Genomic DNA, 23,013 nt, shown 5'->3' on the forward strand with positions numbered 1-23,013 from the left:
AAAAGATCTTTTCTTTGGGGTTTTAAACTTTTTATGAGAAGATTATTAATAGTCCGCATAATTTAACTTCTTTAAAATACAAGAATAAAGAGCAAAGCTGCAACTTTATTCTAGTTACCTTTTACGGGGCCCAATAATTTAAATTTAGATGGGGACAACTTGTCGTTTACTTTTACTGTCCCACATTTTACTTCTGCCAAAGAATCTCAAGGGAGGCCCAGGATATTTGTTATTTTAGTCAGATTTAAACCAATTTTTGTTTTTGTGAGGTGAACCGTGGTGCTAAGTGGTATGTACGCCACTGTATTCAATATTTGTTCCTTGTCATACCTCAGTTATCCGGGATACGTTTTTATTTTTGACTAATGATAAAATACTCGTCAAAACTACCATACACAATATACATACAAACACTAGTTAGGACCTATCTAGCCAATAAGGGTTGTTTTGAATAATAGGCCCTTAACACAAAACTTCAGATAATTTTAAAGCAAAGATAGGGATAGGGTCTTCTAAACCATCCAGCTATGATATTTCTAGAGAGAATCAAATAATTTTCCCTCTGCAGTGTGAATCTGTTTGTATCTGAGCTGAGTTGTGGTGGAGATCTTATATTGTATCATAAAAGTAAAAACTGTTATAACATGAAAACTTAAAAGCTGGCTTGTGCTTATCATCAAAAGCTTAAATTCAGATAACTATTTTATAAATGTTTTGCTTCTTTATTGTATCTTCATTTTTAAATGTTATAAAAGTATTAATGTTTAAATACAAAAAAACAAAACATAGCTTTTTTAACCAAATAAGAAAAAACAATGCAAAATGAGAGTTGTGATTATTTGCCTGTTTTTGGCATGCTGAAACGATTGCTGGAACGATATTACAATAAAAGAAAATAATAACAAATAGTACTAAGAAGATGCCGTAGACAATAAGATGACCATTTTCATAGCCAAGATTACATAAATGATGATAATGAAGATGACTATGAAGATGACTATAAAGATGATGATGAAGATGATGATGAAGATGACAATGAAGATGAATAAGCAATTGACTTTTTCACGTCGGAGTCACCAAAATGTAGCGACAGCAGTAAGACAAAGAACAAAAAATTAATATTTTTTTATAACTTACAGCATGAGGTTAAAACTATATATATTTGGCTTGGATTAGGCTCAGAGCTAAGACGACATTCATGCCTAATTCATATTTCACAACAGGAATCATTAAACCTTTGTCTCTGCAAAAACTGAATAATTTTCAATTGCGGGTTTGCGATAAAAGTGACCTACCGATTTATGAAATTCAGGTGTAAGGAAGAAAATTTGATAAAATCGATTTCTGTCCAAGAGATAAAAACGTCAATAGCTTTAACTTTAAAATCTGTCATAAATTTCCTTCAATGGAAGGTTATTTATAATTCGTAGACCTCAATTCTTTAAATATATCAACATTTTATTAAAAACGTTTAAATGTAGTCAACTTTATTGTAAAATCTTTGGAAGGGGAGGTGTGGGGAGCTAACAAATATTAGTTTATCACATTTCTTTAAATATAATAATACAGTTTAATCAAAATAGTCCTCTATATCCACATCAGGGCTTAGCAGATCCTCGCCATAAACTAAACAAATTCATCTAAAATATTCTTTAAACATGTTTAAACCATCCATTTAATTTAAGTAATTTTAAGTGACCTTTTCAGTCTAAATTCATTGTTTTTGCTTAAATAGGGGTGTAGACGAAATTTCAAGTTACCCTCCTATTTTAGATTCGTATGTCTGATTCACAACGGTACCCTTGCCTGTAAATCTATGTAATTTGTTTTGCCTGTTTAGTAATTATAGCCCCCCAGCCTAAGAGTGAAAATTTAGATTTGTTTATATAGAAATTTTTATTCAAATGTTTCTAGATAGACTGTCGTTCCTAATTTTAAGTAGCCAAAAATTTAAAAAAGAGGAGCATGTCAGATTCACAACGGTATCCTTAATCTGATTAATAATGAGGAAGACAACGTTGCTTTTCTGAAAATTTCTCCATGGATTCTGGAGCAAGTAATGCGCAATTCACTTGAATTCAGAAACCATGTATATGAAAATAATCAAGCAACAAAACATTAAATTTAAGTTTTGAATGGTACCATTGTTAATCGGACATGCCACTCTATAATAGAAGGTTACTTGAAATTACGGGCCTACAGACCCTTTCAAAAAACTTAAAGCTTTACCTGATAAATCCATTTGATTGAGGATGAGATTCTCAAATGTTTCCTCTGAAAAACATTCAAGTAAAAAAAAACATCAGAACAGAAAATTTTTCTGTTTAAGTAACTATTAGCAAAAAATTATGCTGGTTACATTCTAGCTTTCAACATACAAAAATATATCTTTTATTATTTAAAGGGAACACTCCCTTTAAGCCAACGCGTCTCTTTTATTAGATGGTATTAACATCTATTTCTACAGAAAAGTTCTTTGAGTTTTGGTTCAGGTTTGGTTAGACTTGACAAATTGATGGATTTAACCGTTTGCGGAAATTTGCCCAGGAAATGGGGGGAAAAGTTGGGGTGTGGGATATAAATTCTATAGAAGTCAAAAGAAGGAAAGTTAAAATAAAAACTGGCTTTGAATAGAATACCTAAACCAGTATCTCCTATTAGTACTGCACCCTGCATCCTTCCATCTTTCATCACAACCTTCACGTACTCCTGTACACATAAAATACAGGGTGTCACAGTAAATGCTTCAAGTACGCCTGTACATAAAATACAGGGTGTCACAGTAAAAATGAAAGTAGAAAATGAAAATAGTTAATTTTAACAAGATAAAAAATAAAAAAATGCCCGTAGAAAGCTGTGTGAATAAGGTATGAAACTAGAATACAGAGTGTTACAGAAACATGAGAGCTGAGTGACAAGTAGAGTAAAATCAAATATCTACTGTTAATGCAGATTAAATGTATAGAAATTGCTATTTTCAGTAATAAAATAGTTGTTTGATGGAAATCAATTAGAACAATGAATAAAAAGTTGTTTTTTTTATTTCTGTAAAAGGTTCGTCTAATATAAGGTTACAACCAATAAACATCAGTATTATTGTTATTACAAATATTCAAACCATTACTTTATTAGGTATGTTTTTGTTTGTTTTTATTCACTAAATTGGGGGAAGTAAATGATTTAAAGGGAAAAATAAATGAAATTTTGGATCAACAGTATTAAAAAGATGAAAAACTTGCACTTTGTTCTCTAATTTTAATTTTTTCCCTAAGCATCACAAATTCAAAAATATACTCCCCCAGACTCAAAGCATGCTTAGAAGATGGATCCTTGATAAATAATACAATTTTTACCTGGCAAAATGTTGTTAAAAAATATATCTTAAATCTTACTTTGCCAGGTGTGACTCTAACAAGAAGATCATATTTATTCTCCAAATTCTGTCCTTTGAACAGACCTAACAGTATCACCTAGAAATACAACACTAGGGAATCCAGACAAATGGGAAAATTGTTAAATTGTTTTGCAAAAAATGCGAATTTTAGCTTTTAAAAATATCGCATTATGTTTAAAGAAAAATTGCCATTTTTTTGATTTTTCACTAAATTTTCTGAATTTGTCGCATATTTTGTTTTCTTTTAAAAACAAAATCCGGATTATTTTTGCTACTTTATGAACAATTCATGTTCACTTTCGCTAAAAATATTGCAAAATACAAAAGAAAGTTTCTGCAAAATTCTGCACTTTTTCGCAAAAGTTTTGTTCGCTGGAAACCCTAATCACCACTTAAAACCAAATTGACACATTTTTGGCATTTGCATCTGGATCCTAATTCACGTTCTTGAATCATATTTTTATTTTTTAAACATTTTAATAATTGCTGATATGGTCTATCAAAGATAATGTGGGGTTCTTTGAATTAAAATATTTCAATTACATGTGATAATTGTTCTATATATTGTTTGAAACATATCAAAAATATGGATTAGCATCAAAATAAAATGAATACTAGCCACTGCTACAACTGGCGATTGTTTTCAGAATTTTGAATTTAAACTGAAAAATTTTAATTTAAAAAATACACCTATAACAGAATAGATTATAAAAGTTAAAAATCATAAATAAGAAAATTCTAAGTAATATCATATTAGACCTAGAAAAAACGTTCATATAAAGTCACAAGAACGTAATTTTGCATGTTGGGAACATGGTTAATAAGTCATGCCATCAAAACTTTTTATATTTTAAACTTGATGTTGTCAATCAAACCTTTTTGCCAAAGAATGAAGTAACATGTGCGAGCATCTCAAAACAAAAATCCAGATCTATAGGCTCCTATCATCAACTTACTTATTATTTATTAGTTAAACAAAAAAAATTATAAATATATTTAGTGTTACAACAAAACAAAATAAAGAAATGTCGTATTTGCTATTTTTTGTTTCAAAATGTAATTATTAAAGGAAAAGACTTAAAAGACGACTTTATGAAATTATTTTGGTCCCTTCAATTATACAATCTGTTTTTTTGTATTCCAAAACTGGCTAATTTATTTAGTAAACCATTAAACACTAAATTAAAGGCAGAAACCAAAAGTTTCAGCTTCAAATCGTCATGTTTTGGTCGTCTCTATAGTCTATCCTTAATGGGTAAACCTATATTTGTGATAACTGATCTATCTTTACTAATATGTTCATTGTGCTTTTTATATAACAGTTATTTTTTTGTGAACAAAAAAAAGGGGGGGGGGGAGCGAAATGGCTTTTATTAAAAATACATATTGTTGATAATAATGCTTTGTGCAAGGGCCCTAAAACCAAAGCGTTTAAATTTTTTTAAAACCGCTTAATAGGAAAGCTCCTCAATTGTGTGATAGTACATACACTTCGCTGCGTACATTCCCATCTGCCTCGCCTAAATAAAAGGAAATAAAATAACGCAATGTTCAGTTAATTAATAAAATAATTTTACGGGGCATTCTTTGTCCAGCTACCAGGTCTAAATACAGGAAAATGGCGTAAAGTTCAGCTGTATGTTACAATTTTACGGGGCATTCGTCCTTTCCCAGCTAACGGGCGAAATACAAAGAAATGACTTAATGTTTCGCCGAATATCACAATTTTACGGGGGGTTGTCCTTATCCAACTAACTGGCTTAAATAAAAATTGTTCGGGGCATTCTTCCAAATTGCGCAGATACCTGGGTCCACAGTCTCATTTGAAGCCAATGTTTAGACCATTCCCAACCTAAGTAATAGAAAACTTAAGTAACATGAACAAAAGGTAAGAAATTAAGCGCTAATTGCCTAGTAATTGAAAATGGGTAAATAACTCATAAAAAATATAAAAATTAAAATAAAAGTAAAAATTTAGCTTGAATTGACATGAAAAATCTACCAGTTGGTATCATCACTAGCCCTGACCTGACTTGACCAAATCTAACCTGCATGACAAACATCTCCAGCAGCGTAAACATCTAATCATATTTTTACTCAAGTATTATGATCAATCTTAAATATTTGGAGATATCCTCCTCGATGCAAGATGTAAAATGTAAGATGTAAGAAAAAAACCTTTTAAGAGAAAAGAAGAATGGAAAATGAATAAGAACAAACGAATTCGATTAACAGTATCTTTCATTTATTTCACTGCTTAAAGGGAGTGACCGGCTATGTAAGGTAGTTGAACTGAGGACGCAGTGTTGTGGAAAACTTCTTTAGGATTCATTTGAGACATATTTCACTTTTTAAAAGTCTGTAAATCCTGAGTTTGAGCGCAAATTCGACGTTCAAAACTCCTGATTTGGGGGTGGATACGCTTTCAGAATTATTTTGAACGTCGAATTTGCGCTCAAACTCAGGATTTACAGATCTTTAAAAAGTGAAATATGTCTCAAATGAATCCTAAAGAAGTTTTCGACAACACTGCATCCTCAGTTCAATTACCTTACACAGCCGGTCACTCCCTTTAAATTTGCATGCAACAACCACGAAATAGCAAATAAATTGTTATGTTTTCCTAATGCTGCTCAGGTCATATTTTGACATTAATTAATTAATAAAATAATCATTAATGAATGGTTCTCTTAAGAATCTCAAAATTTTTCGATCGGTAACGCCATTATAATTGAGATAAGATGCAAGATGCGAGATGCAAAATGCAAGATGCAAAATACAAGATGCAAAATGCAAGATGCAAGATACAAAATGCAAGAGGCAAGATGTAAAATGCAAGATGCATGATGCAAGATGCAAGATGAAAGATGCAAAAGGCAAAATGCAAGATGCAAGATGCAAGATGCAAGATGCAAAATGCAAGATGCAAAATGTAAGATGCAAAATGCAAGATGCAAGATACAAAATGCAAGAGGCAAGATGTAAAATGCAAGATGCAAGATGCAAGATGCAAGATGCAAGATGAAAGATGCAAAATGCAAAATGCAAGATGCAAGATGCAAGATGCAAAAGGCAAGATGCAACATGCAAGATACAAGATGCAAGATGCAAATGGCAAGATGCAAATGGCAAGATGCAACATGCAAGATGCAAAAGGCAAGATGCAAATGGCAAGATGCAAGATGCAAGATGCTAAATGCAAGATGCAAGGATCTTAAAAGATTCGGCATTGTGACATTTTTTCAAAGAAGTAAAAATATAATATAATTATTTTCCTTTAAAAATCACAAGCCATTTGTAGATTGTGGAATTCACTCTTTTTCGGTTTAACACAAGAGCAAAAAGTAATTCAATCAGTAGTCAAGTTAAGTTAATAAATGAGTTAAAAATTCCTTTGCATGAAGATTGCATATTGTCGTCTACTATGATTCCACCATCAGAGTGTAAATCCAAAATATCCCTGACAGAATTAAATCATTAACTTAAGAATTTACACTTTTTGTTATTAGTAAATATCATTTGATCTGACCACTAGGCTAATTTATATAGATTACCCTTTGATTTATTAAAAACATGTCAAAAAATTTTGTGCGAAATAGCGCTAATCCACAACACTTGATATCGATATCCACTGAGAGGACAATTTCAAAGATACATTTGCTTGATACACCAAAAATTTATAAAGTGGGTTATAAGTTAAAGTTTTTTAATCGTTTTGTGCGAAATAGTGCTAATCCACAACACTTGATATCGATATCCACTGAGAGGACTCTTAATTTCAAAGATACATTTGCTTGATACACCAAAAATTTATAAAGTGGGTTATAAATTAAAGTTTTTTAATCGTTTTGTGCGAAATAGTGCTAATCCACAACACTTGATATCGATATCCACTGAGAGGACTCTTTAATTTCAAAGATACATTTGCTTGTTACACCAAAAATTTATAAAGTGGGTTATAAATTAAAGTTTTTTAATCGTTTCAGATAGTTTGGGCAAGATAGGTATGAAGATGTTATCAGTTACCTTACAATTTTGTCAATTAAATGTTCTTATATAAATAAACTATTAATCTAATGCTAAAAGTAAAAAAATTAGAACACCTGTAAATGCTTCCGCTTGGTACAACTCCTGTGGCGGAAATTACAAAATCAGCTCCTGAATAAAAATTGTTAAAATAATTCTTTAAGGTTCTTCAATTTTTAAAACCTCCGCTAGGATTAATTTGTCACATGGTCGGAGGTAGACGATTTACTGGTTCTGCTTAAAGGGACTGCAAACGTAGTTTATAGTGACCCTTTATTTAAAGAGTGTCATGTCACTATGTCTGATTAGGATGAATGAGAAATTTTTATTTTTTCGATATGCCGATTGCAGAGACTATGAATGAAATTGTCAGAATATTACCAACGACCATTTCTTCCTCATAGCTTCTCAGATATAGATTTATCGTTTTTCATTACTTTACAATAAAGAATTAACAAGGATTGAGAAAATAAATTAGGTTTTAAAATACAAAAAAAAGTAATTCAAATCAGGAGGAACAAAACTTTAAAGAAATATGAATAATAATTAGTTATCACCTACAATACTGCCATCTGAAAATTCAACATACACACCACTTTCTTCTAAAAGGTAAAATTATCATTAATATGAGTCAACTTTAAAATATAATCACTACCTTAACTATCTGAACTACCTATTCTACGTATATTACCTACCTTAACTACCTATTCTACCTAAATTACCTACCTGAATTACCTATTTTTACCTGTATTACCTACCTGAACTACCTATTCTACCTAAATTACCTACCTAAACTACCTATTCTACCTAAATTACCTACATGAACTACCAAAACTATCCTGAACTACATGAAATACCTAAGTTAACTACCTGAACTATACCAAAACTACCTAAACTAACTAACTACCTAAACTATATCTAAACTACCAAACTTCCTGAAATACAGGAGTCAGCGATTACATCAAAACAATAAAGAAGACTTTTAATAATAATGCTTTGAACCAAAGCAAGCATTTTTAACAATCACAAGATTACAGTAAAGAAGGTATGCTGTAAATTGACCCCTTTTCTGTGTTTCCATATGTTTATTGTCTCAGCAGTTTGAAATTGATTGGTAGAAATCAGAATTGAAATATGAAGTCGTCTTTATTATATTGATATACACGATGACGACGGTACAGCTGTACCACCTGAAATATGAAGTCGTCTTTATTATATTGATATACACGATGACGACGGTACAGCTGTACTACCTGAAATATGAAGTCGTCTTTATTATATTGATATATACGATGACGACGGTACAGCTGTACTACCTGAAATATGAAGTCGTCTTTATTATATTGATATATACGATGACGACGGTACAGCTGTACTACCTAAAATATCTTCTGATTCTGTTGAACCAGATTTAAGAGACAAATAATCCTCCCTTGAGTAAATCTTAACAACCTTGCACGGAAAATAATTACAAAATTGTTTTTTTTAAAATCTTCAGTTTTTTTTAGGATAAAATATAAATACAATCTTTTTTTGTTGACAAAAATTCCCAATATGTTTTTCTGGAATTCTTTTTTCCTTATTTAAATACTAAAACAAAGAATGTTTTGACTGATTGGTGGTTTTAAAAATACAATCGTTTTTCGTTTGTTTTCTAAAATGAAAATATATGTTGTATAAAAATAATTTACATCTGATGATTTAAGGTAACAATGTGCATCCATGCCTTGACGTTGTATTTAATATCAATCTTCTTTTTTGTATGTTGACCCTGAAAAAATAAAATAAAAAGATCAAATTTTAAATTCTTTTTGCTCTACAGAGGCTCAAAAAAGCCAGACCAGGAAACCCGAATCGGCACAAATTTTGCATTCTTTTTAAAGAGCAAATTCGCAAGAAACCTAAAAAATCTGCGAAATTATTTATTAATTCAATTACATATTAAAATCTGAAATTGAGGTTTCTGCAATCGACTTGAAGGTTTAAAACAAAATATCATGCACCGTTGATTTTTCAGAAGAACTGAATTCAGTGAACTTTAATTTTCTAATTCTTTTAACTTTGTAACCTGAGATGGGAACTTTTGAATGGGATATCCTTAATCCTGATCGGATAATTAATCTGGAGATTAAAAATGAGTGGAGAACAAGCAATATTTAATCTCGAGATTAAGAAAAAGAGTGGATTAAGCCTTAATCCCGATATCCACCATTCTAAAGTTTTCAGCTCTGATGTCTAACACCTTTAACCTAATATCATAGGCCTATAAACTCTGCTAGTTATAATATAATATTTAAAGTGTGCACTATCAAAACTAAAAATTTAAAGTGTGCACTATCAAAACTAAATATTTAAAGTGTGCACTATCAAAACTAAATATTTAAAGTGTGCACTATCAAAACTAAAAATTTAAAGTGTGCACTATCAAAACTAAATATTTAAAGTGTGCACTATCAAAACTAAATATTTAAAGTGTGCACTATCAAAACTAAACAAATATAAAAAATGTATAATTTTTATTCTTCTATGATAACATATACTAATATACCTTCTTGCTAAATCCTTTATGCCAATCAGGGCCAAGAGCTGAGCCTAGTGTATTCTATAGAAAACTATTAAGTTTTTCTTCAATTTCTCAAATGAAAGCGCTATATTTTTTTTGAATTATAATTCATATTTATTGAATTCGTAAAATACTGAATTCTCATTGGTCCAATCTACGAATTTTTACCAAAAGGATTGAAATTAAATAGGTGACATAACGTATCCAAAATATTTCATTTTTTAACTTTAAAATATGATTACTATGATTACAAGGAACAAACACCTGATAAAAAATTTACATGCACATATTTAAATGAACTTCGACCAAAATGATTACATTAAAAAGGTAGAGCTGACTTATATAGATGCGAGCCCCGAACAGTGTTCTGGAATACTCTTGAATAATTAAAGTGCTGTGAAGAAAAATTATAAAAATTTGATTAACAATCCTTCCTGAGTAATTGAGTGAGACGAATCAATGGTATATTTCAGTCTTTTACTGGCACCCTCGTCTTCATGCTCCTTCTACAAAGTAGAGTCAGTCAGTCAGAGTCAGCTAGAGTCAACCAGAGCTGGCCAAAGCCAGCCAAAGCCAGCCAGAGCCAGGCAGGCTGTGTGTGTGTGTCTGTTTTCTGTCTGTGTGTCTGTCTGTCTATCACTGACCTCAACCTCTTTGAGAAGGAACTGCGAAGCTCCAGGGTCTAAAATAATTCAAAAATTGCTCGGCCCCTAAACTAAAATTAATAACTTCTAGTAACTCCCAACACAAAGTGTTGATTAATAATTCTCCTTCTGTGTCTCTTCAGGGGAGAAAATAAAATTATAAAATGAAAAACTTAAGGTCAGAAAACACTATGTAAGACGGCTTTTCAAAACGTTTTTACAATATAAATATTTGAAATAAAATATCAAAAACTCAAATTTACCAAAGATTTTTTTTTCAAAAACTATCATTTTTATTCAATAAAACAACAATTTCGTCGTTTTTTTTGTTTTTGAAAAGTTTAAAACTAATGATTCGTTCATTTTTTATAAAATAAAAAACCAAACAAAAAATTAGGTTTTTTAGCTCTGGAAGAAAATTGTACCATTCGCCATTCCCTCAGGTGGACACCATCGGAGAGAAATGGTTCACCGACAAAGGGTCAAACGACACAGGGTCAAACGACAAAGGGTCAAACGACACTAGGTCAAACGACAAAGGGTCAAAAGCGCGACAAAGGGTCAAAAAATGCGACAAAGGGGCAATTTATTTTAAAATTTTGACATCTGTTACAGTTAGTTATTTATTATTATTTAGGGATAGGTTAGGTTAAGACACTTTCTGGGCGAAGCGCTGCGGCTAGGACAAGCTAGGGTGCCAAGAGCTGCGGCCACGGGTTAGGTTGGTTAAGACACTTTCTGGGCCGAGCGCTGCGGCCACATGGTCAATTATATCAATGTCTAACATATAAGATCCATGTACAAAATTGATAGGAGGGTTGCGAGTTTCCTATGATTCAAATCAAAAAATATTTTTATCATTTTGACCTTTTGTCGTTTGACCCTTTGTCGTTTGACCCTTTGTCGTTTGACCCTTTGTCGTTTGACCCTGTGTCGTTTGACCTTTTGTCGGTGAATCGGGATGGTAATTAACACTTAGGACACTAATTACTCCACCGGAGGGATGGTAATGAACACTCAGGACACTAATTACTCCACCGGAGGGATGGTACTGAACACTCAGGACACTAATTACTCCACCAGAGGGATGCTGATTATCACTCAGGACACTAATTTTTCCAAGCTAGAGATGCTGATAACCACTCAGGACACTAATGACTCAACTGAAAGCACTAATTACTCCCACCGGAAAGATGCTGATAACCACTCAGGGCACTAATTACTCTTCTGGAGGGATGCTGCAAATCACCCTGAGCACACTTATTACTCCCATGGAGTAGTTAATGCCAAGAGTGAATTGTTGCATCCTTACGGGTTGAGTATTTAGAGTTCAAGTTTTTATTATGATAACTCCGGTGGAATCTGCTTTCCCTCTAGTGGCCTTTGGTCCACCTGAGGGAATGACAAATGCTACTAATTTCTTCCAAAACTCGCTTTTTTACAATTGTTATGAAAAACGATTACCAACCCCTGCACTGTACTAACCTAGGAATACGCTTGATATCGCATCATCTTTAATCGCCCAGACAATATCAATATCTTCCAGCTCGTATACTTCAACAATATTTATTCGATAAATAGTACTTTTTTAAAACAATTACTTTTCTTCTTGATTCATGGTTTTTAATTTCATCTTCGGGAATTTAATTTATTTAAAAATGTATTAATTTAATTTTAGCTAAGATAAAACTTACAATATAGAAGTCGTGAGGACGAACTCTAATAACGAGGCTGGTTGGTTCTATATCTATATATTTGATTCTATATATACAAAAAGCAGGACTGTAATCCTGGTAGGGAAAACACATGGATCGACTGAATATATTTGGTTTGGCTAGGCGGAACTCTTGAGACTTCTAGAGGTAGAAAATATCGTCTTCCATATTACCCCCCCCCCCCCAGCATAGAGGCCGGAGGTCAAGCGTAGAGAAGAAATTTTCTTATGAAAGTAGGGAGGTTCCTGAATCTAACAGATTTTCTTGCTCGAGGCGGAGCAACGGCGGAGACTTTCACTTTCCGAGGTCTTCCCTGAACCCTTGGCGGAGGAGGCAGAACCAGAGGTGGAGGACACTTTAGAGGACGTCCTCTTCGAGGTGGTTGAGCTGGAGCTTGATCATCTGATGTAATAGCAGGTTTTAGACGGTGTACCAAAACCACCTCTTCTCTGGGTCCAACCTGGAGCTTAAAGGTTCTTGGAGAACGAGCTAAAACTCTGTAAGGTCCAGCATAGAGAGGAGCTAGAGGCGGAACATGACCATCCTTCCTCACCAGAACCATTGAACAGGTTGACAGGGCTGCTGGAATAGTTTCAGGTAAATTAGAGGTTGGAGACATGTTATGACGGGCTGGTACAGGATGGAATTCAGACATTGATTTTCTGAGCTCTGCATAAAACTGGTTGGACGGAGGATCCTGTACTTCACTGAACTGATTAGGGAGGATTAAATCTGAACCATAGACAGATTCTGAGGCGGACGTGGCGGAATCTTCTCTAGGAGTAGAACGCAAACCTAGAAGAACTCAAGGAAGATGATCATACCAGTCCGCTGAGGCTAAACGAGCTCTAAGAAAATTTTTAAGCTGCCTGTGGAATCTTTCTATCATGCCATTGGCCTGAGGATGAAAAGCTGTGGTCGTAATATGGTTAATATTCAGTAGGGAACAGATATTAGACCACAGTGAAGAGGTGAACTGTGTTCCTCTATCACTCGTAACAATAGAAGGAACTCCGAAGCGTGAGATCCAACCGTGGAACAAGGCGGAGACACATTCCGCAATAGAGTTTCCAGTTGAAGGTATAACCTCTGGCCACCGTGTGGATCTATCTATGCAGGTCAAGAGGTAGGTATATCCATGAGATGAAGGTAGAGGTCCTACAAGATCTACATGAAAATGAGAGAATCTTCTAAAAGGAACTTCAATCTTCTCCGGGCGGAGGTGTACATGTTGAAGCACTTTACCACGTTGACAAGGTAGACAGGAAAGACAATAATCTCGTACATCATTAGCTAATCCGCGCCAGACAAAATCTTGAGGAGATGATTCGTCTAGTGGCCCGTATACCTGGATGTGATAAACAATGTAAGGCGGAGAAAATCTTGAATTTGTAAGATGACATAACAAGAGGGCGGAGCAATTTAGTTTTTGAATCACAAATTAAAGGCTTACCCTGAACCATTACTGTCACTAATTTTAGGGTTTTAGAATTCTGTAAGCAGAGCACATTTGGACAAGAAAATTGCTCTGCAGCTAACTCACTGAAATCAATACCTCCAGTGGAGGCTGGAAAAGGTGAGGGTAAGGAGGAGATCTTCTCAGGAATCTCCGACACCTCCAAACCTCCGACACCATGGCACCACGAGCAGGGAGAGGAGAAGGCGGAGAGATTCCTGACGAAGGAGAATGGGAGAGAGAGTATGCATAGACATTTGCAGCTCCAGGAGTATGGCGGATATCAGATGTAAACTCGGAGATGTATGCAAGTTGGCGTTGTTGGCGGGCGGACCAAGGTGGAGAAACTCTGCAGAGGGCTGAAACTAGGGGTAGATGATCAGTAATTACATGGAATTTGCGTCCTTCTAGCTCAAACCGGAAATGGTGGGGAGCCAGGAATACTCCTAAGAGTTCTCGATCAAAGGCGGAGTATCTTTGCTGCATCGCGGAGATTTTGGCGGAGGAGAAAGCTAAGGGTTTCCTGCAACCTGACTCTCGTTGTTGTAGAGCATCTCCTACGTGAGAGGCGGAAGCATCTGTAACCAAGGAAACTTCGGCAGATGCTGAAGGGTGGACGAGTGAGGTGGCGGAGGCTAGGGCGGATTTGGCTGTTTAAAAGGCAGTTTGGAGCTCAGGGGACCAGATGAGGATCTTTGGATTATCAACCAGAGCATCCATTAGGGGGCGGAGAATTTTGGCGATACCTGGGAGAAACCGGTTGTAGAAGTTAATCATTCCTAAAAATCTCTGCAAACCACGTACATCTTGAGGATGAGGTTGAAGGAGAAGAGCATCAACATTGGGGCGGAGAGGAACAATTCCATCAGAGGTTACCCTGTGACCAAGATATTCTATCTCCATCTGAGCAAAACTGCACTTATCCAGGTTATGAACTAGGCCATTCTGAACTAGGAGCTCGAGAACTAGCCGTAGATGTTCTAGGTGTGTTCGTCTATTGGTACTGGCCACCAAAACATCGTCTAAATAGACAAAAACAAAGGGTAAACCTCAAAAAATCCTATCCATGAGGTGCTGGAAAGTCTGAGCAGCATTCTTCAAACCAAGAGGCATGGAGAGGAATTCAAACAGGCCAAACAGGGTCACAATGGCGGTTTTACAGACATCGGCAGGGTCCATGGGTACTTGATGATAACCTTTCACTAGGTCCAGTTTTGAAAAAACCATACAACCTTTCAAATTGTTTGTAAAATCACGAAGGTTTGGTAACGGATATCTGTCAGGCCTTGTAACATTGTTCAATCGGCGGTAATCACCACAAGGTCGCCATGACCCATCAGGTTTCAGAACCATATGAAGAGGAGAAGCCCAGGGACTATCAGAACAGTGTATAATTCCAGCTGACTCCATCTTCTGAAATTCTGCTTTAGCAGCATTTAGCTTCACTTGGTCTAAACGGCGGGAATGGGCATACAGGGGTTGACCTTCCGTTTCAATCTTGTGTCTAACCTGATGACCTGGTAGTTGATCAGGGGGGCGAGGATTCCAGGCTGCAAGGAACTCGTGCAGAAGGGCGGAGACATCAGGAGCTAGCTTGGACATGAAGGCGATGGAAGAATCGGCAGTTGAAACAACTGGAGAAGAAGGAGGTTTCAAAGTTGAACCTTCCAGGACTTGACGCCTTGCTGGATCCACCAGGAGATCAAATTCTGCTAAAAAATCTGCTCCAAGAATAGGATTATCCATGAGGGCAAGCAAGAACGGGAACTGAAATCCGCGGTTTCCAAACTGTAGAGGGAGAGTTCTGCATCCATAAGATTTCGTCGGTCTGCCATCAGCCATTAGGAGACGAGGACCAGTCGGGGCTGCAGACGAGTGATGAGGAAAAACAGAACGAGAGGTCCAGTATCCACCAGGAACCGACGATTTGTTAAAACATCTTGTAGATAGATGAGCAAACTGCCAACGGGAAGGCTGTTTAATTCCTCCTCCTCCTGTCGGCTCTGGAGTTTCTCTGAAAACTGCATGGAGGACAGCAGTTATTTGCATTAGCACCAAATCTTTTGTGAAAATAACATTCCGCGGCGCTAGTAGGACCTGGGGTTTGGCTCCGACGAACAGGGGACGAACTTCCTCTTCCTCGAGAACGTGACGGGGAGTTGGAAGGAAAGGTTGCTGCAGCCAGTGGAGGATCATCGGGTTGAACCCTCCGAGCGTCCCATTGCTTATCTGCATGTAAAGCTAAATCACTGGGATTTTTAAAATCCTGAGCAACCAGGTGATCTCTCATCTCAACTGGTAAAAGTTCCAGAAATAATCTAAGGAACAAACTAACAGGGACTTCATCCTCGGGTAGGAGGGCAAGCATGGAGTCCATCATGGTGGTCGGACGGTGGTCCCCCAGGGCAGGATGATGGATCACTTTTGCTACTCTTTGCCATCTTGTAAGAGTATAAGACAAAACTAACTTGGCTTTGAGATCCTCGTAGGGACTAGTAGACAAGGACGTGGAGGGCATGATGAGGCTTCGGACGGAAACCGTGATTGCTTGAGGGAGTTTCGAATTTCGTCCGTGACTGAGTGATCTGAGCGTTTCAAAACGCGGACTCGGCGTGCGAGAATCATAGGTCAGGGTCTTCGGTCCAGAAATCCGGTTTGACGGCGATCTTACTGACAAATTCTGGAGTAATGGGATTTTGATCGGTCATGATGACGTTGGACGTAGATCTCACTGGGTCTAGATCACTGAATGTTCAAAGTAGGGGTCACCAATATAGAAGTCGTGAGGATGGACTCTAATAACGAGGCTGGTTGGTTCTATATCTATATATTTGATTCTATGTATACAAAAAGCAGGACTGTAATCCTGGTACGGAAAAACACATGGATCGACTGAATATATTTGGTTTGGCTCGGCGGAACTCTTGAGACTTCTAGAGGTGGAAAATATTGTCTTTCACAACAAAATTAATAATTTTTTAAAAAGAACTATTTTCGGATAACCCCTCTGTAATTATTTTATTTTATTAAAAATTTGCTAAGAAACAGTTTTAAAATGTAAAATATGTGTTAAAGAATAAAATCATTCCTAATTCTGTTGCAATTCCACCATTTCCAACCACTATTAGTCTTTTGGCTGAAGCTAACTTTTCCTGAAAAATCATTAATGTTAGAATAATCCTCCTTATATCAGGGTTATCAATTTTAATAAAAATAGATCTAGACTGTACTGTACTGTACTGTACTGTACTGTACTGTACTGTACTGTACTGTACTGCACTGCACTGCACTGCACTGCACTGCACTGCACTGCACTGCACTGCACTGCACTGTACTGTACCTGCAGAAGAAGTACTGATGCTGTATCCCGTATACCAAGAACATTAGGATGTTCTGAGATAAGTTTAGGACTTCCCCCAGCACACAAACATACCTTCCTGTATTCAATTTCTACTCCACTCTCTAAAATCAATTTTTAGAGATTGTCTTCATAACTTGATTTTCATGTCATTTGTAAAAAATATCTGAAGTATTGGATCTTTCTGGCTCTCAGGGACATCTTTGATAAGTAAGAATGACATTTATGCAAAACTTATGTCTAAAATGTTGATGACTATAAATAAATCTTCTGAAATTCATCTGTACTCTCCGACAAAAGAAACAATAAACAGTGAAACGTTTTACAAAGTGAAAGATTAAATCCATAAATAACTTTGCAATCCTTAGTAAATTCCACTAAAACAATCGGGTAGTCAGAAGTTTTTATAAATGTTTTAAACTACACTGCCAAACCCACAAACCCTTTATGAATCCATTTCACTCTGACACGAAAAACTAGTAACCTATTTTATCAAACATTTAACTAGATTACAACTATGTCATTTGTGTTTAGTAAACCTGTATTTTATTACAGGTTTGAAATACATCTATTAAATGATTATTGGAGACTACTGTGTCCGAGTTGAGGAGTCTAACCAACAAACCAACCTAACCAACAAACTAATTAACCAATTAACCAACCTACCTACCTAACATCCTAGGGTCGACCCCTCTCAAGTTCTTACAAATTTGTATTTTCAAATAAGAACATTTTAAGTAGAAAATTAAGTGAATCATTTTAGAATTCAGAAAAGTAAAAAAAAAATATTGTCTTTAATTTTGATCAAGAAGACTGCGTTGAAACGTTTTATAATTACCTAATATTACAGTTTTTGTCTGGGGCACTATTTTTATCACTTTTCCGTAGACAACTGAGAATAAATCAGTTTTAGCTAAAATAAATATCATGAGACCCTTTCAAGCAAATCAAATCAATCAGATAAATTTGTCTGTATTTACAATATTAACGGTAACCGATGTCTTCAAAATGACTTCAACAGTTGAGCTAAACAAACCAAAATTACAATTAAAATTATTATTTCTGAATTTTCATTTCAAAGGATATAGAACATTCCTCTTTATTTTCGGTAAGGCTCCCCTAAATAATTCAATTGGAGACCTCTGTACACAAAATTTGATTTGAATAATAAAATATATTTGTATCATGGGGTACAGACTTAGAGTCACACAGATGAGCATTCAAATCAAAGACAAGGAAAAATAGACAAATGGAAATCAAAATAAAATATGAATAAATTTGATAAAGTTTTCAAATAATTCTCCCTGAAATGCCAGTATGTTTCCTTCTCCATTCCTCTCCAGACGTTTCCTCAATCTAATAAAAATCGGGTTTCTCTCAATTCAAAATATTTTTCATATTTTTTTTCGTGAACTAATTTCAAGACATTTTGGGCTCCTTGACATTGTAAATTATTAACCAAGGATAGGTGGTGAAACTAGGGATAGTTAAACTGCTTGTTAGTGCCGCTGACACCAACTTGAACAAGCGTACGAAAATTAGTTTGACTAGCTGTACCCAGTTCAACTTCTTTATACGACATATAAATTGCCCTTGACAAAATCCCAAAAATTGGTTAGAGCATACATATAAATACAAATCCTGAAATGAAATACAATACAAAGGCTGACATATATTTCAATACAGTATCCGGTACTGAAATATTACATAATTGACCAATAATACCAATGAACTACAGGGTACTGAAATACTACATAATTGACCAATAATACCAATGAACTACAGGTTACTGAAATACTACATAATTGACCAATAATATCAATGAACTGCAGGGAACTGAAATACTACATAATTGACCAATAATACCAATGAACTACAGGGTAATGAAATACTACATAATTGACCAATAATACCAATGAACTACAGGGTACTGAAATACTACATAATTGACCAATAATACTAATAAACTACAGGGAACTAAAATACTACAATACTACATAATTGACCAATAATACCAATGAACTACAGGGAACTGAAATACTAATTAATTGACCAATAATACCAATGAACTACAGGGTACTGAAATTTTACAATACAAACCACTGTTTCAGTAACTGACTCTGTATTTATATATATATACGATAATCACTGTATGTATAATCCTAAAACGATGATTTGGATTTTGTAAGTTTTAAAATTACTATCATGTGTATTCAATATCATTAAGGCTGGTTAAGTCACCTGAAACTCAGTGATTAATTTTGTGATTTGATTAACGTTACTCACACTCTTCACTATTGCAGTTGCAGTCACTAAAATTTATCAATTCCATTATTTGACAAGTAATTAAAAATAGTTTCTTTATCAGATTTTGTATGCGAAGAAAACGGTATTTTAGCACAAAACTAGCAAGCACAGCACATTTTTAAAATAACAAATTCCTAATGTAATGTTTGCGTCAGGGTTCAGTGTGTACAACATTTCAGTACAGGAGACTCCAGCTATACCTCCTCCAACCACTAAATATATATATAACATATAAATAATAAATATACATATATCTATAAATATTAAAGGGAGTGTTCGCGAAAAATCAAAGGGGGTATAGGCTTAATGCGATAAAAAGGCGCTTTTGATCGCTACTAATCTTCTATCTGTTGCGTCTATAAGGAGAAAATTGTTTAAAACGACTCATACCGAAGAACGTAGAGTCCATACAAATTCAGAAAGATGCAACATTCAACTCGGATCGTAAACAAATCAATTTAATTCGAAAACAAATCATTCAGATATTACAAACAGAAGTAATCAATTATTTTTCGACGCATTCTTATATAGTTAATATTTCATAACCATTTTCTGTAATGTTTAAGCTACGTTGAAATTACATCAAATTCACTTGAAGGGTGAAAAAAAACACTTCACATTTTTTTCTCTCTCAAAGGCTTAATTATTATTCGATCATAATGAGTTTAATATCCCACTATTTCTAGGATATTTAGAATTTTGAGGAGGTAAAACTGAAGGACAGTTCAATTTCAGTAAGAACCAGAAAACTGTGGAAAAGGAAGACGACATTGACGCAATATAGTTTTTTCGCGGATTTTCCATCTTATTTCGTTAGCTTTTTAACGGTCATTCAATTAAATCGTTTGTTCTGTGAAATTGTTCGCCCAGTAAAAAAAACTACAGTTCTTTCAAAAGTTCGTTTGTTCATTAAAAACGTTTTTTTTTTCAAATGTTCTTTTTGTAAAAGCAATCGTTCGTTAACGATTTTGCTTATCAAAACTACGAACGATTGTTTTTCCATCTCTAATCAGGTCGAGAATGTACTTAACGATGTGGGACTAAAGAAGTCCAACTTGAAGTAGGTCTGAAGTTATTTAATTGATTTCTCATCTAAAAAACTGATAATATTTTGATTTGAGTACGCCTGGAAAGGAATGCAGTTTTAGAAATGAAAATTATGTTATGTAATGAGTAGCTATCCATGTCGCCTTAATTTGCATATCAGTAGAAACCTTAGTAGTTTTTTAACATAACTTTAAAGAACATCATTATTATATGCGTGTATGAATACTCCTTTTCGTTTCCCTGATTACTTTTCTAAACTTTAAAAGCAGATTTTTAAAAAATATTCTCATAAATCGGGGTTAAATGTTTTCTCCGAGCCAAACTATTTCTTTTAAGCTGATCAAAATTTGCAATATTATGCGAGACACCCTGTATTTACGCACCTAAATAGTCGGTCTTAAGTTTTTCGCTCATTTTATCTGAAAATATTATAAACACACTGGGGACGAAGCATTGAGTTCAGAATCAGTTTATTTCAGAAAATTTCAAGTTTAAACAGTATTGTACATAAAAAACAGTTTTCAGGGGATGTGAGGTACAAGAAGTTTTCAGAGAATGGGAGGGGAGGGGGAGGGGGGGGGGGTGAAAGAAGAACTCCCTGGTGTTGTGACAACTGGTAGTCAATGAAATATGCGTTGATAAATGAATAAATTACCGAAACCAATATTAGGTTTTACTTAGCATTTATATTTGCCAGATGTAACAACACTGCAGAGACATCCTGAACTAACATATGAAATCACAGGATACATATATGTTACATACTAAATCAAATTGTTATATTTTCAGAACTGGGATAGTTTTAAAATCTTCAATTTTTCTTTTCAAGCTGAAGTCCTTCTTTCATAGTTATACATCTTTATTTATACTGTATTTTTAAAATATATTTATATATTTTTATATATATTATAAATGTTTTCAAAAGTCATCCGGTTAAAAAAATAATTTTGGCGTTGGCGGAATGTTAAGTTGAAAATTAGGCCAAGTGCTTTCTGCCATTTTACAGTGCACTGTAAAATGTACATAATTGTACAATATAAAAAAGTACACTGGACAGTGTACAATATAGAAAGCACTAAACTGATAAAAACTTTATGAAAACTAAAATAAGCAAGATATGATTGCGTATAAACGCAACTTATTATAAATAAGTGGCCTCACACCGAAAAAAAACTTTTTACATACTTTCATGTTACCGTCATTGGCCTGAAACAGCTTACCCTTTTCTAGGCAAAATACAGGGGTGTAATCTTATCCTTTTTATAAACCTCTTTCAAACTTAAACTCTGTACAAGATGTAATGTTTAAAATGAAGGTTTAACAGGTTCGATTATGAATCAATGATGGCACTCTCTCATTGAAAGGTCACTCACAAGGTTTGTTCACAATCCCTTACTAGATTACATAAATAATTATGCATGAAAGTTTTAACTCTCTAATTATGCTTTAACCCACTCCAACTCAAAAAACTTTCGGTGATGTTATTTTTAAATGCTCTGGGACGGAAAGGACATTTGTCGTTCCAAAAAAAGCTAAAATTTAATAAATACTTTAATCAGTATGTATACTTCTTTTAAGTGATGAATCCTTAGCTTAGAAAATATATGAAAATTAATTTAAGATTTAAGTTTAACGTTTTAAAAATTTAAATAACCACCACAATCAACTAAAATATTAGAAAATATGACATTAAAATGAAGATGGTTTGGACCCTATCCCTTGTAAAAAAGATATTAATTAGAGGTTCAGTTCTCACTTCGATATACTCGAAGATGTTTTAGAATTAGAACTGGCATCCCTCCCTCGTTTCGACTGGTTTAGTCGGAACTGTTGCCCCTCCTCGTGTTGAATTAGAACTGGTATCCCTCCCTCATATTGAATTAGATCGGGTATCCCTCCCTCGTGTTGAATTAGAACGGGTATCCCTCCCTCGTAGTGAATTAGAACGGGTATCCCTCCCTCGTGTTGAACTAGAACTGCTTTCCCTCCCTTGTCTAGAATTGGACCCATTCCCCGCTCTGCTTGGCGTCTGTATCTGCGCTAGCAAAATCCCCCCAAGGATCATCTTGGGCCAGGGTTGCAGGGTTGGAGGGAGCAGAGCCTGAACAAATAATTAATCAAATAATTTATCAATCAATCAATCTAATTAAACAATAATACAAATAACTAAATTATTAGTAATTTAACCAATTAGTTAATTAAGTTAATCATTCAACTGTTCAATTAAAGAACTAATCAATCAACTAATCATTCAATTAATCTATTAACTAATCATTCAACTGATCAATCAAATGATCAATCAACTGTTTATCAACCAACCAACTGTTTATCAACCAACCAACTGTTTATTAACCAACCAACCAACCAACCAACCAACCACCACAAAACCACACAACCCACTGACCAAGTTTCATATCTCCGAAGTCTGCTAGTAAATCCAGATTGTTGTTGAGGGGTGTGGCAGGATTAGAGGGCGGTCCACCAGAAATCTGAACAAGAAAAA

At 34.6% G+C, this 23,013-nt stretch overlaps 1 protein-coding gene across 2 annotated transcripts; it reads right to left on the reverse strand.

Moving 5' to 3' along the window:
- Positions 1-1,470: 1,470 nt before the first annotated feature.
- LOC111711520 (pyridine nucleotide-disulfide oxidoreductase domain-containing protein 1) lies at positions 1,471-23,001 on the reverse strand. Of its 2 annotated transcripts, none has more exons than XM_023485896.1 (26): positions 22,915-23,001; positions 22,168-22,611; positions 20,894-21,520; positions 19,598-19,675; positions 19,398-19,468; positions 18,461-18,512; positions 17,995-18,048; positions 17,139-17,260; positions 16,887-16,950; positions 12,113-12,181; positions 10,628-10,665; positions 10,418-10,489; positions 9,969-10,022; positions 9,147-9,191; positions 8,800-8,872; positions 7,978-8,022; positions 7,498-7,552; positions 6,787-6,854; positions 5,443-5,475; positions 5,200-5,246; positions 4,861-4,914; positions 4,270-4,335; positions 3,393-3,470; positions 2,640-2,709; positions 2,230-2,274; positions 1,471-1,626 (listed from the first exon to the last, which is right to left on the reverse strand). In XM_023485896.1, exons 3-26 carry the CDS (start codon positions 20,922-20,924, stop codon positions 1,571-1,573), a joined length of 1,440 nt encoding a protein of 479 aa, XP_023341664.1. In that variant the 5' UTR covers positions 20,925-21,520; positions 22,168-22,611; positions 22,915-23,001; the 3' UTR covers positions 1,471-1,570. The 2 variants fall into 2 exon arrangements, with proteins under 2 accessions (XP_023341664.1, XP_023341665.1); XM_023485897.1 differs by having other exon boundaries at positions 20,894-21,108; positions 21,229-22,611.
- Positions 23,002-23,013: the final 12 nt, after the last annotated feature.

Source organism: Eurytemora carolleeae, unplaced genomic scaffold (genome assembly GCF_000591075.1).
Source record: "Eurytemora carolleeae unplaced genomic scaffold, Eaff_2.0 scaffold437, whole genome shotgun sequence".
NCBI lineage: Eukaryota > Metazoa > Arthropoda > Copepoda > Calanoida > Temoridae > Eurytemora > Eurytemora carolleeae.